At 52.7% G+C, this 26,164-nt stretch overlaps 1 protein-coding gene across 1 annotated transcript in view; it reads right to left on the bottom strand.

Annotated features, from left to right (window-relative positions):
- Positions 1-6,877, bottom strand: part of MFHAS1 (multifunctional ROCO family signaling regulator 1) — a 52,936-nt gene extending 46,059 nt beyond the window's left edge. The window contains exon 1 of the mRNA XM_083419602.1: positions 3,246-6,877. Coding sequence (XP_083275728.1) covers positions 3,246-6,576 — 3,331 coding nt within the window. The 5' untranslated portion in view covers positions 6,577-6,877. The remainder of the gene's footprint in view (positions 1-3,245) is intronic.
- Positions 6,878-26,164: the final 19,287 nt, after the last annotated feature.

Below are 26,164 nucleotides of genomic sequence, written 5' to 3'. Positions count from 1 at the left end.
TGTGTTGGCTGTCCTCTCGCCTGCTCCCACAATTGAAACCTAGACTAGGGGAGGAGAGCGAGGCAGTCATTTTGCAACTCTCTCTTGCAGTGTGTGACTCAGAGTCAGTCTTTGCTGGGGCTCAGTGGGGGCCACAACAGTGGAAGTAGCTTTCATAATTAAGGAAGAAATCATTCCAGCAAAGCAGTGCATCTTTTTCCCCCTTCTTAATTGCCTCTCTGCATAAAGGTCATTTGCAGTGATGCAAACTTTCCGGAAAAAAGCTTGAATCGGAAGACTTTTCCTAGGGCAACGTGCACTATAAAATTTTCAGTTTTCACCCCAATAAAGTCAGATGTCCCTAGATAGTGTGTTCAAATTCAGCATGTTTATTTTTCCTGCATTTAGTTTCAAATACTGTACTTTCAAATATTGTGTTTTCATTTGACACCCATTCATTGCTACTAATTTATTATTTTTCTTGTTTATTTTTCCTGCATTTAGTAAACAAAGCTGAAAACTTTGAAACGGTCAAGTTTCACATACTGTATTTTCAAATATTCTATTATCAGCTGACATCCATTCACTGCTGCTAATTGACTTATGAAATAGAATTTTTTCCATGGAAGTCTCCTGGGATTATTTTCTGCTCCACATCACTGGCTAGTGTCATAGCGGGGGAAAAGAACCCCGGACAAGTTTATCCAAACAGGGCCTGAATGTCTTTTCAGTGGCTCCCTCTGAATTCTATGGGGATAAAGCAAGCTAGGACACAGTTAAAAGGAGACTAAACCTGAACAGTTTTCAGGATTGCCGGTGTACGACTGCACAATAGCTTAGGAGGAATTCCATGTTGTTGGCTCCACCAGTGCAAACATTTCTGCTTGCCCAACAGAACAATCTCCCCTCTCTGTCCTCCATGCTGTTCTAGGAGTTCTCCAGACACCCCAGAGCCGATCTGGGATGGCACCCAGGGGCTGGAGGGAGCTCTGTTTCACTAGGGGACGGAGCAATGGATCCAAACAACAAGAAAGAAGATTCCATAAACATTAGGAAGAACTTCCTGACAGTAAGAGCTGTTCGACAGTGGAATTTGCTGCCAAGGAGTGTGGTGGAGTCTCCTTCTTTGGAGGTCTTTAAGCAGAGGCTTGACAACCATATGTCAGGAGTGCTCTGATGGTGTTTCTTGCTTGGCAGGGGGTTGGACTCGATGGCCCTTGTGGTCTCTTCCAACTCTATGATTCTATGATTCTAGGGCAAGGTGATCCAACACTTAACCTTCGAGGCCTTTTTGGCGGCCCTTGGCAACATTTGATGCCCCTTGTACCACCTTCCCAAAGCCGGGTAAGAGATATGCTGGGCTTTGGGAAGCTGGCCTTGTTGGGTGGAGCATGACATGGCAAAGTGTAGCCCGTTGGTTCCATACTCTTGCGGCCCACTTGGGATGAAAAGCTGGACCGCCCTGCACTAGCAGAACATGTTGCCCTGGCTCCCACGAGCACACCTACATAGCTGGATCCGGCCCATTATCTTTAAGATAACTGGTGCAGTTTGAGAGAGGCACAGCTTCCCATAGAGGGCGCCCCCAATATTGCCTCTGGTCAACATTTGTATTTAAACAACACAGAAACCTACCAGACTTGAGGGGGAAGGGGGATGAATATACCATATTTTTCGCTCTATAAGACGCACCAGACCACAAGACGCACCTAGTTTTTGGAGGAGGAAAAAAACAAGAAAAAATATATTCTGAATCTCAGAAGCCAGAACAACGAGAGGGATCACTGCGCAGTGAAAGCAGCAATCCCTCTTGCTGTTCTGGCTTCTGGGATAGCTGCGCAGCCTGCATTCGCTCCATAAGACGCACACACATTTCCCCTTACTTTTTAGGAGGGAAAAAGTGAGATTTATAGAGCAAAAAATACGGTACATGCCATATGCAGTAATCCTTCTTGTTGGCCACCGTCAACATTAAGAAACCAAAAAAGCAATCACCTCCACCTAACGTTTTCTCCACTTACAGGCAATTTTGACGAAAATTCTAACATCAGATATTATTTGGGGGTTTTTTTTATCTTAAAAGCCAACGATGGAAACACATCCCCTAAATCAATTTGCTTTGCAAGTATTCCAAAGTATTAAGAATACATCCACATACTATTCATCAGGTCTACACAACGCACAGGCCCACCAACCATCTATTGTGGCTTTCCCAAGTCCTCCCCCCCCCCCCCCCGCTTTTTTCAATACTCAGCATTTAGTCGCAGGCAGGGGCGGGAGTGGTGGGCGGGCAGGGAGAATACCAAACACTTGGCTGGCCGCAATCTATGGTTGCTTTTGGAGGCTTGTTAAGATTCAAAGCCTCAACATATGTGAGCGCACACATGCCGCACACATAGGAAGTTGCCAACCTGACTGAAGGAAGAACAGAATACGGAATCGAATGAAGAAACAAACATGAACCCTCGATGAAAACACGAACAGGAGCCAGCAGAAGTAAATCGGTTCCTTTGGCTGTTTTGTACATCAGCATATGCAAAAGCCGCACAAAGGGAGGAGGCAGAGGGGGATTTTTTCACAATACTCCCTGCTAAACACAGCAGTGGGTGGGAACAGATGATCCTTTGGCCAAGTGACATAATTGTGACCAGGGTGCATGCTGCTGACAAAGTGAGGCTATAAAAATACGCCAGGTATCACTGTTACTCGGCCAAGATGCAGACAGCCATTTTAACCACATATCTGTACCTGATGTTCACAAAACACCAACTTATCACTTGACTGGAAAATACAGATGACTAATATGCTTCATGGCAACAGAGTTCGCTGGGGGCGTATTCTGATCGTCTGTATGGACTTATTTGCACCATCATAGTAAGAATTTCACCGCCTACGTCAAAGCGCAGGTGAATCCTGTATTGTTCTGCCAAGCGCCGAGGGAGAATTTGACATTTTCAACCCTGGCCAGAAATCTGGGGGGAACAGAGAAGTGCAAAGATTCCTCGCCGCTTGGCAGGATGGAACACGGAGCACATACAGGTAAGCAAACTTATCCTGGGGTAACCTCTCTCACCTGGCGGTAGTCAGGTTTCCAGGTGAGATTACCTGCATCATCTTGCAACGCGGCAAGCAGCTGCAGAAAGACAGCTTGCATCTATCTATCCACCCGCTTACAAGGCAATTACATGCGCACACTCGATATTAACCCAGTAGCGCACGCATGCACACACCACAAAAGAAACACCTGAGCATTAGAATATTCTTACCTGGGAAAGTATGCGGGTGGGGCGACCCTCTTTTAAGGCACTTGGAACAGAGGACATGCACAGTATAGTAAAGGCCTGGCCATTCTTGAAGCAAGACATTCAGTTCTTCCACTAGTGGGGTTATGGCTTGCCAGGCTGTCCATATATTTGGTAAGGATGCATGACTAGCGATAGACAAAGTGTCTGGCTGCTGGGTGCCTTTGGCAGGTCTGTAACTGACTACGACAGGTACCTTCCCCCTGTAGGCATAGATCTGGTATTTCCCATCAGACCGCTGAACCACGTGGCTGTTGATCTGGACGCTGTAGCGGGCGAAGAGCCCCGGTGGGAAGATGAAGGGGAAACTGTACTCAATCTGCAGCTGTTCAGCGACAAAGGACTGCCCACCCAGGTTGGAGCCATTGATCCACGCCTCTGCGTGGGGCATCTCGTTCTTCACATAGCAAGGGAACTTGTACCATGCCGTCGCCCCGTTCAAGGGCTTGGACTTGGGCTTGTTGACGCAGTAGCAGAGACCCATCTTCTCCAACAGCTCCAGGATCAGCTGCAGGTCCTCTCTGCTCTGGATGTGGGGTTTGAGGAGTAGGCGAATGACATGGGCGGGGAGAAGCCCGTGGAGCAAAAAGCCTTCCACATAGTGGTGGAGCTGCGTGGCCTTCAGCTCGTCCACGTGGGCATTGCCAAGCAGTTTCTGGAGCAAGACCGCGGCATCCCGTTGGCAGAAGACGTTGAGGATGTCAATGAGCCTGGGCAAGTTGTGGAAAACGTATTCCCGGAGGGTGAGGTGCTCCTCAAAGTAGAGCAGCTTGCCGCTCTCGTGCAAGTAGGAAAGGGCGCTCTGGAGACGGTCCTCCGTCAGCCCTGCCTGCAGGCCAAGCCGAGCGGAGTCCCACCAGCTGAGCCACAGCTGCTGAGCCTGCGGTTGAAAGTGCAGCTCCTCCAGCACCTGCCAGGACCTTGGCAGCACCCGGTGCAAATTGGGAAAGATGTCTCTATGCTCGGCTACCGAAAGGAGCTTCTCTCGCAAGCGGCGTACCTGGCAGCAATCCCAGCAGCTGATAGGCAGCACCGGGGAAAGGATTTGGGGCCGGTGGTTGAGCAAATACTGGAACTGAGCTTTCTTGCGGCGCAGGTTCTTGTCCGACACCCCGTAGAAGGCGACGTGGGGGCTGGAGCAGCGCAGGTCGAAATCCTGCCCCAGGGCTTCGTCTACCTGCTGGGCCAGACTCTGGAGGCCCTCGTAGTCGCATTTCTCCTGCCGGGAAATCTGTCGGTGGATGTCTAAGCACTTCTCTTCCACCTCCCGTTCAGCGCACAGGTCAGCGTGGGTGCCAACCATGCACACCACGGCATGGGGCACCTTTGCCCCCAGCCAGTGAAGGAAGTGCCCCACGGAGGGATAAAAACACTGCGGCACATAAGTGCTCAGGTTCACCACCAGCACATAGAGGGCTCCGGGAGAGAGGAAGAAGGGCTGGATCACGTCGTAACTTGGGTCTCCCGCCAGCTCGTACACAATGAAAGTCAGGCCCCTTTCCACGTCTGCAGTCCAGTCGGTCACCTCTATGCCTTTGCTGCTGCCTGGCAACCCTGCTGCGTAGGGAGCTGGGGGCATAATGGGCCGTAGGGGAGGGTAATATCCTAAGTGCGCCTCCCCATTTATTTTTGGGGATGGGGCCAGCGGAGCATCGTCCTGCCGCTCAGCAGCAAAACATCCCACCTGGGTCTGCCCAGCAGCTTTCGGGGAAGGGTAGAAGAGCATGTCCCACTGCTCACTGGAGATACATCCCAAATGGGAACATTTCAGGGTCGAAGCTGGCAAAGGGGAAGCCTCTGGCTGCTCGACAATGGGGCGACGGTGGGGCTGTGCTTTGGGGGAAAGAGGCTGAGGGGGCAGGTCTCTTAGGGTCTGCATGAAGCACCCCTTGGTCCGAGCTCTCCCAGCGTCCTTGCAGGCTGCAGCGAAGGACAGCTCTCCATGCCCTTGTCCCTCGTCCTCGTCCTCCACGAGGCACTTCCGCAGCAGCGTCTTGCCTGCGTTTTTCAGGCCCATCAGGACCAGCTTGAGCCGGGGCTTGAGGGCAGGCTGGGAGTGGGCCAGCTCCTGCTGGTAGGCCGCGATGTAAGGGATGCCCTTCATGCAGACCTCGTAGGGCGGCTGAATCAGAGGGTTGTCTTTGATCTTCCAGAGGCTGATGCGGTTGAGTTGGCCAAAGCCCTCGGGCAGGATGGCGATCTGGTTGCCCTGCAGGACCAGCTCCTCCAGGTGATGCAGCTGGACGATGGAGTCGGGCAGGTAGCGGATGCGGTTGTTGTCCAGCCACAGGGTCCGCAGCTGGCCCAGCTGGCACAGCCCAGCGGGCAGCAGGGTGAGCTGGTTGCGGCTCAGGTACAGCTCTTCCAAGCCAGGCAAGGCCAGCACAGCTGCGGGAAAGTCGGCCAGCAGGTTGGAGGAGAGGTTAAGCATCTTGAGGCGCTGCAGGCCGCCAAACCCGGCCGGCAGGCCTCTCAAGCGGTTCCCGTCCAGCATGAGGCTCTCCAGGGCCGCTAGCTGGCACAAGCCTTCGGGCAGGGCAGCCAAGCCTGTGCCGCTGAGCCACAAGATCTTCAGGCGCCGCAGGGCGGCGATGCCCTCGGGCAGGGCCCGCAGGTGCCGGTTGCCGGAGCAGTCCAGCTCCTCCAGGGAGCCCAGCGCCAGCAGCGCCGGAGGGAAGGCGGGAAGCTGGTTGTGGTCCACGTCGAGGGCGCGCAGCTGCTGCAGGCGGGCCAGGGCCTCGCCGGGCAGGCGGCTGAGGCGGTTGAAGCTCAAGTCCAGCTCCTCCAGCTGCCGCAGCTCGCCCAAGGCGTCGGGCAGCGCTCCGTCGCCGCCGGCGCCCAGCTGGTTGTGGCTGAGGCTGAGCTTGCGCAGCCCGCGCAGCAGCGCCAGCGCCGGGCCGTCGTCGCGCAGGGAGCGCAGGCGGTTGTGGCTCAGGTCGAGCTCGGCCAGGCGGCCCAGGTGCCCCAGGGCGGCGGCCGAGGGCAGCCTCGCCAGCCGGTTCCTGCGCATCGAGAGCACGCTCAGGCTGCTGCCCACGGCGGCGCACAAGCCCTCGGGCAGCTCCTCCAGGCCGCGCCCGCTCAGGTTCAGCGTCTCCAGCGGCGACGGCGGCTGCTGCTCCTGCTCCTGCTGCTGCTGCTGCAGCGCGGACTTGGGCTCCGGCTCTGCCTGCGGGCCGCTCTCCTCCCGGGAGCCCAGCTCCAGCTGCCCGAGGTCGCTCCGCAGCTTGCCGGCGCGCAGGGCGGCGTCTCGCCACAGCCGGGCCGCTTCCTCCGGCCGCTCCGTCTCGGCCATAGCGCCGCCGCCGCCGCCGCAGTCCTTAGGGCGCACCGAGGCGAGAGGAAAGATGGGCCCGGGCACCAGCGCCGCCCCCGCCGCCGGGCTCCCCGCCGCAAGCCGGGCCTCGCCGCTGCAACGTAGCGCGGGGCTTCGCCATGGAGGAGGCTGCGCGCGTCTTGCGCTAGGCAAGGCTGCCGGCCGCAGGGATGTCCCGTCCGCCGCGCCTCTTCCTCCGCCGCCGCGCCCGGAGGAGCATCCTTTCTCCTGGGCGGCCGCTCCCAGCAAGGCGGCGCCGGCGGATTCCCGAACCGCGACTGAGGGGAGGAAACTGGAGGAGGTGCCCGTGGCGGCGGCGGCGGCAACAGCAGCGCCGCCCCTCGGCACGTCAGAGCACGCCTGGTCGGAGCCGCCCTTGCAGGAGGAAAGGGCGCGCCAGCCGGGAGCGGAGGCTTTTCCTCGCTTCCCTTTGCTGCCGGCTCACAACGAGGCTCGTCCTCCTCACTCAAAGGAGGCAACTCCGAGGGGCCAAGGTCCCTTAGCACCCCCATAAAATATCTGAGGGGGGCCAGGCCCCCCAGTTGATGGTCATTGCCATTCAAATGGAGTGTGCCTGCCCGAGCCAGGATTTATGTTGGGAGGGCAGGCTTTATGGGGGGGCAGAACCTCAGTTAAGTATTTTTTATTGATTTATGGGGGCAACTGCCCCCCTTCTCCCCAGGCTATGCCCTTGCGTGTCCTATGATTGATTAGGTGGGGTGGGGCTTATCTGCCCCCCCCCCCCATATTTTATTCAAGTTGGCATTCCTGACGTCACCTAAGGTTCAGACCTGCAGGAAGCCAGGGTGTTCCAGGGACAGGTGTGCTGCAGTGTGAAAGTTCCATCTGTGTAAAAAAGATAATGATAATTAAGGTAAAGGGACCCCTGACCATTAGGTCTAGTCGTGGCCGACTCTGGGGTTGCGTGCTCATCTCGCTTTATTGGCCGAGGGAGCCGGCATTCAGCTTCCGGGCCATGTGGCCAGCATGACTAAGCCGCTTCTGGCGAAACCAGAGCAGCGCACAGAAACGCCGTTTACCTTCCCGCCGGAGCGGTACCTATTTATCTACTTGCACTTTGACGTGCTTTTGAACTGCTAGGTTGGCAGGAGCAGGGACCGAGCAACGGGATTCGAACCGCCAACCTTCTGACCAGCAAGTCCTAGGCTCTGTGGTTTAACCCACAGTGCCACCCATTCACACATGCAAGGCAGAGCCCAAGCATTTAGTAGAAGTTGAGAGTTTTTAAATTCATTTCGGGGAGCACTCCATACCTCTCTCTGTGTGTTTTTGTGAACTGGTTCAATCCATGGGGGAAATTCTCAGGAACAATACTTAACTGCCAATGTGGGGGAACCTTTGGCCTGCTCGGTGCTGCTGAAGTACAGCTCCCATCAGCCCCAGTATGTGCAGCGACCAGTGATGATGGGGACTGAAGTTCAGCAACATCTGGCAGCCCAAGGATTCCTGACACCAGCACTACTGAAATAAATGAGAGCAACATGGGATCACTACTGCAGCTAGACAGTGGCCTCGCCTCCTTGTCCTTCTCTACACTGCCCAACCCAAGCTTCTTGAGTTCTATTCCCACTTCCTTGTGGAGGAAGAAAAGACAGCAGTTAACTATTAGAGACCAAGGTTCACACAGGTGTCTGTTTATTTACTTTTTGCTTTTGCTAACCCTTCCTCCAAGGAGCTCACATTCTACCTCACCCCAGCAGCCTTGTGAGGTTACCGTAGTTCAGGTTGAGATACGTCTGTGATCATCCACTGATGATCCGCTGTGATCCTTGAATAGGGGAAATAATAACCTTTAATTTAGACCAGAAAGGGTTTTCAGTCTTCCTTAAAATATTCTAAATTTGTATGTTTTAACAGTGCCATCCATTTTGCCATCTCTGCAATATGCCAAGATTTTCATCAGGTGATCATATCAAAGGATATTGTAAGTTGGACCCACCCGTAGCTGGAGATGCCAGAACCCTTCTATTTTGCCTACTCATCTTCCCTCTTCTTTAAGCGAACATAATATCCATGTACCCTTTCATGTGCTTCCTCTTTTCATCCTTCATTTATCTTCATTTTCTCTTGGCTTTTCCATTTAAGTATTTTTGATTTTCTTGATTCTCTTTAAAATCTCCATCTTGGTATTTTTCTGAATTTTCAGTTTAAGTTTTGCTTGGCTAAACTCATTTTGAAGGGAGTTTCTCAAGGTCCATCATCCGTCTACCATTTACTGTCCCTGTGTTATTAGGATTAAGTCTTCTTTGATCTTCTATTTCCCTTCGGTTTCCTTTTAATCTGAAATTTAATGTCTCTCCTAACACCTTTTAGGGACAGATACCTGATTAAGATATATGTGTGCAGTATTTGAAATCAACCATGAAAGAGATCACAGGTTAAAATTACCTGTGTCCCTTTTTAAAGTTGTAAATGATGAATTTCAGCAGAGTGAAATCCCTTCATTTACTCTAAAAAAAAATCCCAATAGTTTTCAAAAGCAATCTGATTTAAGCTGGTTTCAGTTGCCTTTTCAAACCTGTTTCATCTTCCCAGCCTCCCTCTCCTAATCCCTCTGCCCCTTAACTCCTTCAGCTCTGACCAGTGAGAGGGCTAACACCAGTACTATAGCCAGGGACAGGCTCACTCACTGGAATGCGGCTCGCTCCTTCCACCACCTGTTGGTCATAACCACACATAAAATAGTCCCTTGCAGCATTTATACTGTGGGTGCAAATGTCTTTATTTTTGACAGGGGGTCACTTCAGGGCTTTGATGGGAAATGAGTATTTTCATTCCAAATTAAAACATTCTGGAAATACAAGGGAACTGAATTTGAAATCCACCCAAATCTCATGGATTACAAACTACAGGAACATGACCTGCACAGGAGAATAAGGGAAAGACTATGGGAAGAGGGGCTGGCTTGGATCTCAGTGGCCCCCATTGAATTCTATGGAGCAAGGTAAATGGGCTGCAACCTGGGGTACAGTTGGAAAGGACAGCAGTTGCTTCTCACTCCTATGTATGCACAACATTCTATGATAAAATGAATGAAGACTGGGTGCTTGTTTTTAAAAAAGTTGGCTTAAAAAGAAAGGAAGTGGTGGTTAATTTTAAATCATTGCTCCTGTTTGTGGCATACTGGTCATCTTTCCCTTGAAAATTGCTTTGTTGAAATATAATACCTGGTTGGTGGATGGGAAGGGTTTGGAGGACGTCATTGACCAACCGTCTCTCCTGCCTGCCCCCATAAGCAATCTTATTTTAATCAAGCAAGCGATATTCTCAGAGAATGTGCCTGAGTGGTTCAAGGAACAGATTTAGAAGTGATGAAAAGGAAGATATAATTTAAGCTAGTCCCCCTTCTTGGAACTGAAGGCCTCAACATAATTAGCAGTGATGATTGAAAGCAAAGCCCTATATGGACATTCTGTTTGCTTTCAGAGATCACTGCAGTTCAGGTTATGCTGACTTGGAAAAGGTTTGAACTCGACCAGTGAATGCATTTTAAAGCCACGAGACGGTGCCTCCTGCTTGTTTGGTAGAAGTTACCTCAAGCAAAAGTTGTCTTGACTTCTGTGCCTTTTAATAGCTGTGCGGATTTTCTCTCCCCTACATGACAAGCTGTACCAATCAGAATGCCTTCTTCTGTTCTACTATTAGGGAACACTGTCCTCTGCATTTCATCCTAGCCTATTGGTTTAAAAAGTATAGCATTGCTGACATACGGCCTTCAACAGCCCAGCTTTTCCATTCAGACTTGGTGGGTATGCAGCCTAACCCATCTGTAGCACAAAAGATGTTGTTGTTTAGTTGTTTAGTCGTGTCCGACTCTTCGTGACCCCATGGACCAGAGCACGCCAGGCACTCCTGTCCTCCACTGCCTCCCGCAGTTTGGTCAAACTCATGCTGGTAGCTTCGAGAACACTGTCCAACCATCTCATCCTCTGTTGTCCCCTTCTCCTTGTGCCCTCCATCTTTCCCAACATCAGGGTCTTTTCCAGGGAGTCTTCTCTTCTCATGATGTGGCCAAAGTATTGGAGCCTCAGCTTCACGATCTGTCCTTCCAGTGAGCACTCAGGGCTGTTTTTCTTAAGAATGGAGAGGTTTGATCTTCTTGCAGTCCATGGGACTCTCAAGAGTCTCCTCCAGCACCATAATTCAAAAGCATCAATTCTTCGCCGATCAGCCTTCTTTATGGTTCAGCTCTCACTTCCATACATCACTACTGGGAAAACCATGGCTTTAACTATACGGACCTTTGTTGGCAAGGTGATGTCTCTGCTTTTTAAGATGCTGTCTCGGTTTGTCATTGCTTTTCTCCCAAGAAGCAGGCGTCTTTTAATTTTGTGACTGCTGTCACCATCTGCAGTGATCATGGAGCCCAAGAAAGTAAAATCTCTCACTGCCTCCATTTCTTCCCCTTCTATTTGCCAGGAGGTGATGGGCCCAGTGGCCATGATCTTCGTTTTTTTGATGTTGAGCTTCAGACCATATTTTGCGCTCTGCTCTTTCACCCTCATTAAAAGGTCCTTAAAATCTACAAAAGATGTAGGTTTTCCCAATCCGGAGTCATTCATGCTCATCCTCAACATGCTGCTTTCAATTTAGAGTGTTTCTAGATCCTGCTGTTCAGGAGGTTGGATGTGCCTACTTGTTATGTGTTTGAAAACCCTCCTCCTCTTCTTTAGGATATCCACATGTTTCCCTCCCTGCACATGGTCCAAGTGAACGAAGAAGGAAGTGGTGCTTGTAATCTTGATATACACCCACTCACAACATCATTGGGCAGATGTGGATGTGCACACCCACACCCAAATTGTCAGGACTGCTGACAACTGTTTTCAACTGGACACACTGCAGGGGAATAAAAAAATCAATATGCAATGAGCTTTCAATTTTGGAATGAAACGAGTGTTTTCACTGTGTACGCAATATACATTTACAGATGTTCAAAACATATTCCTCCAAAAAAATCCCCTGCATTGCAAGTGGTTGGACTAGATCACCCTTGTGGTCCCTTCCAACTCTATGATTATAACCCTTAACAAACTACAGTGCCCAGAATTCCTTGAGGGAAACAATGTGCTTTGAAGGCACAGGGCAGGTATCACTTAATGAGTCCCATCAGCAGAAGACCTGCACTAGGAGTAGCCACAATGGCATCATTAATAGAATTTTAGGACTGCAGAGTTGGAAGGGATCCTGAGGGTCATCTAGTCCAACCCCCTGCAAGTCGGGAATATTTTGCCCAACGTGAGGCTCAAAACCACAACTCAGAGATTAAGAGTCTCATACTCAGCTGACTGAGCTATTTGCCCTGGCGTTTCCATGACCTAGATGATAGAGAGGGCATCACTTCGGTCCCGCTAGCGCAGCTGTGTGACTTCATCCCTGGAGGTGCACTCCATTGTTTCTTGAGACAGAAGGATGCCAACAACTCTTGGAAGCCTTGACAAACTACAGTTCCCACAATTCTTGAGGGAAGCCATGACTATAATGGTAAAGGTAAAGGGACCCCTGACCATTAGGTCCAGTCGTGACCGACTCTGGGGTTGCGGAACTCATCTTGCTTTATTGGCCGAGGGAGCCGGCGTACAGCTTCCGGGTCATGTGGCCAGTATGACTAAGCTGCTTCTGGCGAACCAGAGCAGCGCACGGAAACACTGTTTACCTTCCCGCCAGAGCGGTACCTATTTATCTACTTGCACATTGACGTGCTTTTGAACTGCTAGGTTGGCAGGAGCAGGGACCGAGCAATGGGAGCTCACCCCGTTGTGGGGATTCGAACCGCCGACCTTCTGATCGGCAAGTCCTAGGCTCTGTGGTTTAACCCACAGCACCACCCGCATCCCTTGACTATAATGGTATGATACTGCTTTAAGTGTACAGTGCAGGTGGGGCTTTAGTTGGATACAACTCTTGAGTTTATTCATTTGGTTTGCTCATATAACATTTATGCAGCATATTTAAATCACCAAGATGGTAGGCTGGTCACTTATGCCAACTCATTTGCACTGCAATGCTGGCGCTTCACTGGGGCAATCCTTAGCAAGCCCTAAGGAGCAACACATTTTCTGGCTGTAGTCTTGAAGTCAAAATGCAGAGGCATAGTTGAGTTGAAGAAAAACAGGAGAACGTTGTGGTACTTTCAAGACGAAAACAAATGCATCTATGCAACTCGTCTGCCCAATTTGGTATGGTGTCCATCTGCTTTCAGTTGGGGGGGGTGGGAAGAGAAAGAAAGAAAGAAAGCTGTGGCTGGCTAGAAAGAAACAATTCCAAAGCACAATTCAAAGTGTTGGTGCTGACCTTTAAAGCCCTAAACGGCCTCAGTCCTGTATACCTGAAGGAGCATCTCCACCCCCATCGTTCAGCCCGGACACTAAGATCCAGCGCCGAGGGCCTTCTGGCGGTTCCCTCACTGCGAGAATTGAGGTTACAGGGAACCAGACAGAGGGCCTTCTCGGTAGTGGCGCCCACCCTGTGGAACACCCTCCCTTCAGATGTGAAGGAAATAAGCAGCTATCTTCTTTTTAAAAGACATCTGAAGGCAGTCCTGTTTAGGGAAGTTTTTAATATTTAACGCTGTATTGTTTTTAACACTTGATTGGAAGCCACCCAGAGTGGCTGGGGAAACTCAGCCAGATGGGCGGGGTATAAATAATAAATTATTATTATTATTATTATTATTATTATTCCTATTCCTAGCATCAGCTGGGAGCAGGGGTGCCAACTTGAATAAAATATTGGGGAGCCCAGGTAACTGATCACATGACATGGCACATGCACACTGTTTGGCAACGCCCATCAACTTGGGAGGGTGCGACGGCCCCCTCAAATATTTTATTGGGAGGTGGGCTGAACAGACCTCGGCCCCTAGGCTGGGAGTGGTTTTAATTAACACAGCTCTCTCAATCCTGAGTGAGGACAGATTTGGCAGGGGGACATGGGAACGGCTGCCTCAGTAACAACTCCAACGCAAATAATCATCAGTGTGATCTGAGCTTGCAAATGCACCCGAGTTGTTACGATTAATGGCTCACACACTGATATAAACTGATCTCTTTCTCTCCCTCCTTCTCTCTCCCTCCCCTCTTTCCCTGCCTAATGAGCAAACAGTTTGCTGCAGTACACCGGTAGGATTTCCTCTCTTCTCTCCGTCCCCTTGGGAGTCTGCTGAGTGCTGCTGAACTGAGACAGTTGTGTATATATTATTCATGCCTCTCTGAAACGCAAAAGTAGGTGAGCGCTTGCACAGAACACATAAATACCACAAAGCGTTCACCTTTTCGTGAAGACAGGAATGGAAGAGATTCTTGGGGAAATGCCTGGGCAGAACATTATTCTCTTGCTGTTTGCAGCAAAAGCAAAGCCCATAAGAAAAATCCTTTTGTCCTCATGCCCAACTTAAGTACAGATTGAATTGTATTTTTTCCTGTTCATCCCGTCTCACTCCCTGCCCCCCCCCCCATTTCCTTTCTACTGTTTTCACCCACTGTGGCAATTCAGTTCAGAAGTTCCTCAGGACACACAAACACACACACCTTGTTGTTGTTGTTTAGTTGTTTAGTTGTGTCCGTTTCTTCGTGACCCCATGGACCAGAGCACGCCAGGCCCTCCTGTCTTCCACTGCCTCCCGCAGTTTAGTCAAACTCATGCTGGTAGCTTCGAGAACACTGTCCAACCATCTTGTCTTCTGTCGTCCCCTTCTCCTTGTGCCCTCCATCTTTCCCAACATCAGGGTCTTTTCCAGGGAGTCGTCTCTTCTCGTGAGGTGGCCAAAGTATTGGAGTCTTAGCTTCACCTCTCAATAAAGCACCATATGCATGGAAGGCACTGAGTCAACCGGTAGATTTATTAGCGTGTTCATTATTTAAATAATAATTGTAATACAATTCATTGGTAAGTGGTGGTTAGTGACTACTATTGCATCAAACTGAATAAATTATTGCCCTGAGTTGCAGGTACAAATACACACACGAGGGACGGAGGTTGTAACGAGCAGTAGACATTCCCACAAAAACACAACATCAAAGGTTCATTCACCTGTGTGTCTTCCAGTGCAACATATGTCGTCATCTGCCAACAATGCCTGTTATGGCGCCCAAACTCCACCACTTGAGGTCGTTATCTCACGATAGGGCCTCCTCTGCAAATCAATACAGTGGTACCTCGGGTTACATACGCTTCAGGTTACAGACTCCGCTAACCCAGAAATAGTACCTTGGGTTAAGAACTTTACCTCAGGATAAGAACAGAAATCGTGCGGCGGCAGTGGGAGGCCCCATTAGCTAAAGTGGTGCTTCAGGTTAAGAACAGTTTCAGGTTAAGAACGTACCTCCGGAACGAATTAAGTACTTAACCTGAGGTACCACTGTACTATGAGAAAGTCAACTATAATCAGAACAGTAAGTCTAGATTTGCGGCTATTTATTCCCTGGCCCCTCAGCATATTTGGCAGAACTGTTTCTTCATTCAACCAATTACCACCATAATTTCCTTGTTTCCTTGTAGTGGTAGCGCAGTGAGCCTTTTCCCTCAAGCACACTAAGGTGTAGTTAAGGCAGGAGTTTCAGTTGGCAGTTATTTTAAGTGCTGCAAGTATGAGTTGGGAAATAACCGTTAAAGCCCAAGCCAGGGGAGTGATGTAGCCCAGGGCCAGGGCATGCTGAGAAACATTCCACGCCAACTGAAAAAGGATTATTGCATGTGAATCCAGTCCTGAGACTAAAGGCAGAAGTTGATTCTCACAGCCAGGTTGACTTACAGCCAATCCTATGAATGTTTATTCATTTCAGTGGGACATTTTTCCCAAGTGAGTGTGCCCAGGATTATGGTCTTAGGCAGGGGTCAGCAAGGTTTATCTTGCCTGGCTCAGATCGGTGCCCATGATTTTCAGTGTCTGTGCGCAGATGCGATTTCCGGTGCCGCAGAAGTGAGTCCCCGCGCTGCGCTGATTTAGTGCAGCGTGCAAGCAGGCAGCTTGGTTCAGGGGGCGGCTCGTGGGCCAGTCAAACGACCTCTGCAGGCCGCTTCCGGCCCATGGGCCTTAGGTTGCTGACCCCTGGTCTTAGGTATTCATTACATTTCTATCCAACTCTTCCTTCAAGGAACTCAGTTTCTTCATGTCAAGCACAGACATCACTGAGCTTCTTTGATATTGCAGCTCAGAGCGGAACTCGACCTCAGAGGCCAGGTTAAGGTGGGCTCAGTTCCCAACAAACACTGTTAAAAGGAGAAAAAACGTGTGTGCGGGGAGATATTTAGGGTCCTATGTAAAGAATCCTATGTAAAGAGTCCTATGAAAAGAACAGGGACGCTGTGGCACTGTGGTCTAAACTACAGAGCCTAGGACTTATCGATCAGAAGGTTGGCGGTTCGAATCCCCGCAACGGGGTGAGCTCCCATTGCTCGGTCCCTCCTCTGCCAACCAAGCAGTTCGAAAGCACGCCAGTGCAAGTAGATAAATAGGTACCGCTCCAGTGGGAAGGTAAACGGTGTTTCCGTGCGCTGCTCTGGTTCGCCAGAAGCGGCTTAGTCATGCTGGCCACATGACCCGGAAGTTGTACGCCGGCTTCCTCGGCCAATAAAGCAAGATGAGTGCCACAACCCCAGAGTCATCTGCGACTGGACCTAATGGTCAGGGGTCCCTTTACCCTTTTTATGTAAAGAACCAGAATGCAAAGACACCATAAAGCATTACATTTGGCTTACTGAGTGACCTGACTGCCCCTTTGAACTAAGAGCAAAGGAAGGCATTACATTTTAAGTGTGCTCAAAGCGGTACACACATTCTGAAGTACGTTTCCAGAGTGCTGAACATGTGTTCAGACCAGTGGTGTAGCATGGGTTGCCAGCGTCTGGTCTGGGGCTGTACAGGTGGGGGGGGGAGCAGGAGTGAGGGAAACAGAGTACACACACACATTCAACTGCCTAAAGGCCTCTGGATCACCCAGGAGATGGCAACTGCAGAGATAAGAAAAGAAGAGTAATTTTGGAGAGGTCACTTCCTGGTTTGCATGGAGAAGCCGTTTCAATGGAGCCCAGCGTGCAGTTGCGTTGAGGCAGCACCGGGTGTTGAAATATTGCGCCCCTAACAATTTTGCATAGGGACGCGGGTGGCGCTGTGGGTAAAACCTCAGCGCCTAGGACTTGCCGATCGAATGGTCGGCGGTTCGAATCCCCGCAGCGGGGTGCGCTCCCGTCATTCGGTCCCAGTGCCTGCCAACCTAGCAGTTGGAAAGCACATCAAAGTGCAAGTAGATAAATAGGGACCGCTTACCAGTGGGAAGGTAAACGGCGTTCCGTGTGCTGCGCTGGCTCGCCAGATGCAGCTTGTCACCCTGGCCACGTGACCGGGAAGTGTCTGCGGAAAGCTGGCTCCCGGCCTATAGAGTGAGATGAGCGCACAACCCTAGAGTCTGGCAAGACTGGCCCGTACGGGCAGGGGTACTTTTACCTTTAACAATTTTGCACCAGGAGCAACTGCCCGTGGGTCCCCCCCCACACTGTGCCACTGGTTCAGACTCAATACTGTACTTAAGTTGCTACAACTGCCATCCGCCTTAGATGTCAAATGCTCTCCAAGATTGACTGATGCCACAGTTGTAGCTATAGCACCTCCTATAGCTTTAGCCACTCTTGAGATCAGTTTTCAGACTGAAATTAAAGTGACATTCTGCATATGAAGCAGAGCGGGTGGCCAGCTGAGACCTCACAGAGGAACTGCTGTGTTCCAGATAGATAAATCTTCACTCCTATATACTTTTGGCCCAGAGGCAGTCGCTACGCATTTCTGGGCATGCTGCCGCTTGCAACACCACTGATGGCTAATATTTAAACAGTTCCTCCGGTTTAGTCTAGTTCAGCTGGGTGTTGCCTGAAAAGCAGTCTGTTATAACTTCGCTTGCTGCTGAGATATGATTAATCGGTCACTTGGGTGGTGAGTTTAAACCGGATTCTGTGACTGGCTCTTGGAACTTGGAGGAAGAAAAAAAAACTTTGGCCACGGCAAAAGCAAAACGGAAAGCAGTTCTGTAATTGCAGCCTACAGATATCTGCAGCAATAAATGATTTCCTCTGTCAGTTTGGCCAACCTCTTGCTGGACAAAACTGAAGCGGCTCTCCGGAGAGCACAGACGCCCTTGGACTAAACATACGGGGGGACCCATTAAATATTGCTTTACTGAATACTGAATCAGGAAAATGGTCAGGAAGCAGCAATTCATAGGGACAGTTCCCCTAGTAAGGAGAAAGCACTGGAGCGTTATGGTACCTGCCGGGGAAGGAAGCCTTAGAGTGGACAGCCCATGCAGGACACTGCGCAAGAACTTTATTGCCTCTCTTAAAAAAGAAAGAACAGCAACAAAAGCCTCCAGTGTTATGGAGAAACTGAGCTAGGTAATAGCAGTATCCTCATAGTGCTTTTTGCGTATACAAGCCGATCAGGATGGCACCTACAGCAGTGTATCTCCACCAGGGGAGCATCTGAAGATCTCAGACAAGGAGGGTGTGGTGTGTGAATGTTTCCAAAAACATATATGATATAAGTAAATACTATATATACATATACATATATAAAGGTAAAAGGTAAAGGGACCCCTGACCATTAGGTCCAGCTGTGGCAGACTCTGGGATTGCGACGCTCATCTCGCTTTACTGGCCGAGGGAGCCGGCGTGCAGCTTCCGGGTCATGTGGCCAGCATGACTAAGCCGCTTCTGGCAAACCAGAGCAGCGCACGGAAATGCTGTTAACTTCCCACCGGAGCGGTACCTATTTATCAGCAGTTCGAATCCCTGCAATGGGGTGAGCTCCCGTTGCTCGGTCCCTGCTCCTGCCAACCTAGCAGTTCGAAAGCACGTCAAAGTGCAAGTAGATAAATAGGTACCGCTCTGGCGGGAAGGTAAACGGCCTAACTTTATTCTTTAAGCAAGGATAAGCATCAAAATAGGCAGCTGTCCGGGTGGTGCTGTGGGTTAAACCATGACTGGACCTAATGGTCAGGGGTCCCTTTACCTTTATGTATACCATCAGAGTCCCTTGGAAACTCCATTTCCTTTCATTGCCTCTTCTGCCCTACTGTGCTGGTCCCGGGGGTAAAGTACCTTGGGTGTAGCAAAGTCCACACGAAGAGGGGCAAGGTCCGAGGCAGAGTGCCGGGCGGTGAACAGGAACGCTGGAACAGGAGGCTGTGCAGGGAACAGGTACACCGGATGGTCGGGAACAGGAGGCCGAGCAGGGAACAGGAGTACCGGATAGTCAGGAACAGGAGGCCGAGCAGGGATCAAGAACGCAGGAAGGTCCGAAGCCAACAACGACGTTGCTCCCGCAACCTGGGGCCGGGCTGACTGGGCTTTTATCCTCTTCTAAGGCCAGGGGCGGTCCCGGCCCCCAGGAGCCCCGCCTCCCCTGGCCTTAAGGCGAGCACTCCTCCTGGGGGCAACCAGTTCCCTTCGCCTCTCTGCTCTAAACCTCTGCAGATCAGGAGAGGCCGAAGGGTTACTGGGCCCTGGAGGAGGCTCACCTGTGGCCACTGAGTCGTCAAGCCTCTCTGGGGCCAGAAGGGCTTCACCTGGGGCCAGCTCCTGATGCACTGCCACAGGTGCAGGCTCTTCAGCATCTAGGCCTGGCCCCAGTTCAGCCGGCCCTGGAGGCGGGGACTCCTGTGCAGGCCGGGATTCCTCTGTTTCATCCTCCGAATCGGAATCCCAGGCCATCACACCATCCCCCCTCCCAGGCCCCCCCCTCAACCGAGGGTCCGGACCCGGCTTGCCGGGGTACGTCGCATGGAACTCTCGGAGGCAGGCAGGTGCGTGGACGTTGGCCGCTGGTTCCCAGGAACGGTCCTCCGGTCCGTACCCCTTCCAGTCAATGAGATACTGCAGCTTCCCCCTGCGGTATCGGGAGTCCAGGATGCGTTCCACCTCGTACTCAGGCTCTCCCCGAACCAACACTGGCTGCGGTCGGGGACGGTTCGGGTGGAACTCGTCGGGTGGGGCCACCGGACTCAAAAGGGACCTGTGGAAGACCGGGTGAACCTTCAGGGTTGCGGGTAACCGGAGACGAAATGCCACAGGAGAGACTTGGTCTACGATAGGGAACGGGCCGGTGAAGCGGGCGTCCAACTTCCGCGAAGGTCGAGAGGGGTGGAGGTGGCGAGTGGAGAGCCAAACCAGGTCACCGACGCGAAGTTCCGGCCCCACCTGGCGGTGGCGGTCGGCCTGGGCCTTGTACGCTTCCTTGGCCTGGTGCAGTTGCTCCACCAAAAGCTGTTGCTGGGACTGGAGCTCTTGAAGCCACTCCGTCACCGCCGGGACTGCGGATGTCGGCAGCACCTCTGGAAACAGCCGTGGATGATAACCATAACTGGCCTGGAACGGGGTCTGCTGGGTGGACGCATTCACCGCGTTATTGTAGGCGAACTCCGCCAATGCCAGGTGGTCGACCCAGTCATCCTGCTGGTAGCTGCAGTAACACCGGAGGTACTGCTCCAGCACCGCGTTCGCCCGTTCCGTCTGGCCATCGGTCTGTGGGTGGTAGGCTGACGAGAGGCAGACCTCCGTCCCGAGGGTCCGGTGTAGTGCTTGCCAGAACCGGGATGTGAACTGAACGCCCCGGTCGGACACCACGCGCTCAGGTAGGCCATGCAGGCGGAAGACATGCTGAAGGTACAGCTGAGCAGTTTCCTTGGCTGTGGGTACAGATGGACAGGGAGCGCAGTGCACCATCTTGGTGAAATGGTCGGAGAAAACCAGAAGGCAGGTACAGCCACGAGACGAGGGTAAGTCCACTATAAAGTCCAACGAAACCGTGTGCCAAGGGTGCGGTGGAACTGGCAATGGCTGAAGTAGGCCGGGGGGTCGCCCGGTAGGTCCCTTGGCGCGCCGGCAGACATCACAACCAGCAACGTAGCGAGCCACGTCAGCCTTCAGGCGGGGCCACCAAAACTCTCGACTGACCAGATGGGTGGTCCGATACCGTCCAAAGTGCCCCGCTGCTGGGGCATCATGGGCCATCCGGAGAACCTCCAGCCGTAGTGGCCCTGGCGGGATGTACAAACGACCGTGGTGCAGCAGAAGGCCCTGATGCAGGACCAGCCCCGGATACTGTGGGCTGGACCCTTCAGCCAGCTCCCGGAGTCGTTCCTGGGCCCAAGCGTCGACCCGCTGCTGTTCCCGCACCCGAACCTGCAGTGGCTGCGCCTCCTGGGTGGCCAGGAATGCAGCCGGAGGTAGGATCGTGGTGGGTTCTGCTTGCTGTACCGTGTCTGCGTTGTCGTCAGGTTTCCGGGACAGGGCATCCGCCTTCTGATTCTGAGAGCTAGGGATGTAGCGGATCCGGAACTGGAACCGGGAAAAGAACAACGCCCACCGGATCTGTCTTTGGTTCAGCTTGCGGGTGGTCTGGAGGTACTCCAGGTTCCGGTGGTCGGTTCTCACCTCCACCGGATGTCGTGCCCCCTCAAGATGGTGGCGCCAGACCTCAAAGGCTACCTTGATGGCCAGTAGTTCCCGCTCCCACACAGTATAGTTACGCTCCGCTGGTAGGAGCTGGCGGGAATAGAAGGCACAGGGTAAGAGTGGCGCTTCAGGACCAATCTGTTGAGACAAGACGGCACCGAGAGCCGTACTGGAAGCGTCGGTCTCCACCACAAAGGGTCGAGAGGGGTCAGGATGTTGTAAGATTGGTGCCCTCTGGAAACAGGCCTTCAACCCCTGAAACGCCTCCTCTGCCTCCTTGTCCCAGGAAAACGGCGTCTTTGGGCGCAGTAGCCGGGTCAACGGGGTGGTGCGATGAGCATAATCAGCGATGAAGGTCCGGTAGTAATTGGCGAACCCCAGGAAACGCTGTAGGTCCTTGCGGTTCCGGGGTGCCGCCCATTCTTGAACCGCTGTCACCTTCCCCGGGTCCATTTGCACCCCATCTGGAGAGAGCCGGTGACCAAGGAAGTCCACAGTCCGCTGATGGAACTCGCACTTGCTGAGCTTCGCGTACAAACGGTGCTCACGCAAGCGCTGCAGCACGGTCCGGACATGCCCCTCATGGCGAGCCGGGTCACGGGAGTAAATCAGTATGTCATCCAAATACACCACCACGTACTTGTCTAACAGGTCCTGAAACACGTGGTTGATGTAGCGTTGAAACACAGCAGGCGCGTTGCACAAACCGAAAGGCATAACCAAATATTCGAACTGCCCGTACCGGGTCCCAAACGCTGTCTTCCACTCATCCCCGGCTCGGATCCGAATCAAGTTGTAGGCCCCCCGGAGGTCCAGCTTGGTGAACACCTGTGCCCCTTGCACCCGCTCCAGCAGCTCCGAGATAAGGGGCAAGGGATACCGGTCTGGGACGGTAATTTTGTTCAGGGCTCGGTAATCATGGCAAGGGCGGAGTTCCCCACATTTCTTCTTAACAAAAAGCACCGGCGCCGCGGTGGGCGAGGTGGAAGGCCTAATGAACCCACGCTCCAGGTTCTTGCGCAAGAAGTCCTGCAAAGCCTCGCGCTCTGGCTCTGTTAGGGAATATAAGCGACTCACTGGTAAAGGCGCTCCGGGTTGGAGGTCTATGCCGCAGTCAAAAGGCCGATGCGGCGGCAGCTGGTCTGCCCCCCGTTCCTCGAACACGTCCTGGTAGTCCTGGTACACGGCTGGGGGCGTGGGTGCTGCCTCCTCTGAGGGCGCGGCCGCCAGCGTTCCGGATTGAGCATGGGAACATGGGTCTGGGAAGTGCACGGTCCGTTTGACCCAGTCAATCTGAACGTTGTGGGCCTCCAGCCAGTCCATCCCGAGCACCAGGGGGAAGCGGGGCATAGAGGCAATGTCCAAAGTTCGCAACTCCCGGTGCTGCTGGAGACACAGGACCAGAGGCTGGGTCTCCTGAGTAACGGCACCTGAACGCAGAAGTCGTCCGTCAATCGCTTCCACCTGGACCGGTACTGGCTTGTTCCGAAGTGGCACCTGATGATGGGCGGCAAAAGCAGCGTCCATATAGGAGCGGGTTGCCCCTGAATCTACCAGAGCATGGGTGAGGATCCAGGGCCCACCTGGAGGGTATAAACGTACCGAAACCATAAGATGTTGCAAGTCCATTGGTGCGGGCCCATTCTGTACGGTTTGGGACCCCCGGTAGCTAGGGCCATCAGCTACTGGGGTTGGCGGTTTCCCTGCGGCTGGCGTTTCTCAGGGCAGGACCGAGCGAAGTGTCCACTTCCGCCACAGTAAAGACAGAGATTTCCATCCCGACGCCGCGCCTTCTCTGCGGGGGAAAGGCGTGGCCGCACTGCCCCGAGCTGCATAGGCTCCTCCGTTAAATCAGTTGTGACCGTGGGGCTGCCGGAAAAAGCTGGTGCCGTGAACTGGAAGTGTCGGCGACCCCGGGCCTGACGACGATCCTCCAACCGGTCGCCTATTTGTAGACTCCGTTGAATGAGAGTGTCCAGCGTGGTGGGGCGTTCCATTGTGGCCAACTGGTCCAGTACCTCGTCCGAAAGCCCTTCGAGATACTGGTCCCGCAGTGCCGAGTCATTCCAGGTCAAGTCCTGTGCCAACAGCCGGAACTCCGTGGTATATGTGGCCACCGTGGACTTGCCCTGTTTCAAATGCCGAATCGCCCGGTTGGCTTGACTCTCTTTCTGGGGGTTGCCGAACGCGGCCTCCAAACGATTGCAAAACCCCGTATAGTCTGCCAGCAAGGGGGAGTCTTGCCTGAGTAGCGGCAACGCCCACTTGGCCGCCTGGTCCTTTAACAAGCTAATCAAAAAGTGCACCTTGGTACGGTCGTCAGGAAAGTTCCGGGCTCGCCCCTGAATATACAGTTTGGCCTGGGCCAGGAACATGGGAAAGCTGGCCGGGGCTCCATCAAATTTCTCAGGCAAAGCCACTGGGTACTTGCCCGGAGCCGGGGCGTCGGCCCCAGAAGCCGGTAGGGCTTCCAAGCGTTGCTGAAGTGCCTCAACCGCGTCACTGAGCTGCTGCACGGTGTGAGACAAGGCCTGGTTCTCCTGGGCCAAAGCCACCAGTGCAGCCGCCTGTTCAGCCATGGCCTCTGGCTCTTCCCGAACGCACCCCGACGAAGGGGGAGTGCGGGAGGTGGCGGGAGCAAACTGTGCTGGTCCCGGGGGTAAAGTACCTTGGGTGTAGCAAAGTCCACACGAAGAGGGGCAAGGTCCGAGGCAGAGTGCCGGGCGGTGAACAGGAACGCTGGAACAGGAGGCTGTGCAGGGAACAGGTACACCGGATGGTCGGGAACAGGAGGCCGAGCAGGGAACAGGAGTACCGGATAGTCAGGAACAGGAGGCCGAGCAGGGATCAAGAACGCAGGAAGGTCCGAAGCCAACAACGACGTTGCTCCCGCAACCTGGGGCCGGGCTGACTGGGCTTTTATCCTCTTCTAAGGCCAGGGGCGGTCCCGGCCCCCAGGAGCCCCGCCTCCCCTGGCCTTAAGGCGAGCACTCCTCCTGGGGGCAACCAGTTCCCTTCGCCTCTCTGCTCTAAACCTCTGCAGATCAGGAGAGGCCGAAGGGTTACTGGGCCCTGGAGGAGGCTCACCTGTGGCCACTGAGTCGTCAAGCCTCTCTGGGGCCAGAAGGGCTTCACCTGGGGCCAGCTCCTGATGCACTGCCACAGGTGCAGGCTCTTCAGCATCTAGGCCTGGCCCCAGTTCAGCCGGCCCTGGAGGCGGGGACTCCTGTGCAGGCCGGGATTCCTCTGTTTCATCCTCCGAATCGGAATCCCAGGCCATCACACCTACTTCCCACCCTGCCTTCCACTGCTGAGAACGTTAAGTCAGGCAAGAGCATGCGGTGAGGACAAAAGTTCCTTTTTCCAAATCTGTCCCTGCCTTCTATTTCTCTAAAGTAATGATGGCCTGAGGGTAGGAATGAACTCAGGGATGCAACTGGTGCGAGTGCTTGATATGATTCTTGCCCAGCCCCCAGCCCCAGTTATCCACACGTCAGTTGCAAGAATCAGGATTTGCCCTCTGACAGCAATGAATAACAGTCATTCCCCAAGTCTTGCTTATCTCTTAGAACTCAACCTGAGTCACTGAGAATAAAGACCAACCCCTGTCTGCACCTTTGTACAGCTCTAGGTTCTGCTTTTTTTTTGTCCTGCTAAAGAGTGACAGATTTTGGAGAAAGAGAGGACCTCTCCAGATGTCTTTTTCATTGCACATTCAATTATTTGTCCTCATGATGGTATCAGGATGGTTATGAGGGATCCAGTGGCGTAGCGTGGGGGGTGCAGGGGGGGCCGGCCGCACCGGGCGCAACATCGGGGAGGGCGCTCGCAGTGCTAAAATTCACGGCTTAGGGGGTGCAAATTACTTGCCTTGCCCCGGGTGCTGACAACCCACGCTACGCCACTGGAGGGATCTGATTTTCAATACTGTTTCCACCTGCAAGTTTTTGGGTGGACAAATTTTCATGTAGATTTGCCATGTAGGTATGTTTCAGCTCTACTTCCGGCTTGCTTAATTAAGAGCTTCCAATTAAGGATTCCATCTCAACAGCACATTTCACCACACAGATTGCACCAACGCACTTAACCAATTACGATAAACATATGGGACTTAGGCTGTGCACACACTACCCCTTCAAAGCCCTTCCCCCACCTCAAAGAATGGGCAGAGTGACAATTCCCAGAAACTACACTACCCAGAATTCTTTGAGGAGGGCTTTGAAGGTGCTTTAAAGGCACAGTGCGTATGCAGCCATAGATTACTATATGGTTGATGTGAGCAACCTTGTCACAAAATTGCATTTGCATGTTTGAAAAGAAATCAGGTAAGAGCAGGACAAATTTCTGGACAGCATCCATTAAAAAATCAGTGATGTTGCTCACTTCACACTAGGGCAGTCAATCGAATTGACAAAGACCGTTAGTCAGCAGCTTCTCCTACCTTGAAACCAGCTGTTTTGTTTCAGCTACGCAGGGTGTATTGGATGAGATATGCCTGGAGAGATTTTTTTTGAAATTTTCTTTGCCCTTTAAACAGCTGGTCCACATGCCACACCACAAAATGCCCTTGAAAAACCCCATCAGTTCTCTCAAAGCAGAGTGCTATGCGGTATTGTATGTGTGCATGCATGGGCATACAGGGACGCGGGTGGCGCTGTGAGTAAAAGCCTCAGCGCCTAGGGCTTGCCGACCAAAAGGTCGGCGGTTCAAATCCCCGTGGCGGGGTGCGCTCCCGTTGTTCAGTCCCAGCGCCTGCCAACCTAGCAGTTCGAAAGCACTCCCGGGTGCAAGTAGATAAATAGGGACCGCTTACTAGTGGGAAGGTAAACGGCGTTTCCGTGTGCGGCTCTGCCTCGCCAGAGCAGCGATGTCACGCTGGCCACGTGACCCGGAAGTGTCTTCGGACAGCGCTGGCCCCCGGCCTCTTGAGTGAGATGGGCGCACAACCCTAGAGTCTGTCAAGACTGGCCCGTACGGGCAGGGGTACCTTTACCTTTACCTTATGCATGGGCATAGCCAAGATTTATGTGACAGGACTTTTGTTTGGGGAGGGCAGAACCAAGCTATCTGAGACATGATTTGTCAGTTAGTTAAGTATTTT

Source organism: Podarcis tiliguerta (genome assembly GCF_965153285.1).
Source record: "Podarcis tiliguerta genome assembly, chromosome: 17".
Taxonomy (NCBI): Eukaryota; Metazoa; Chordata; class Lepidosauria; order Squamata; family Lacertidae; genus Podarcis; species Podarcis tiliguerta.
Note: the sequence above shows the minus strand (reverse complement) of the source record. Positions and strands in the feature narration are given on the sequence as shown.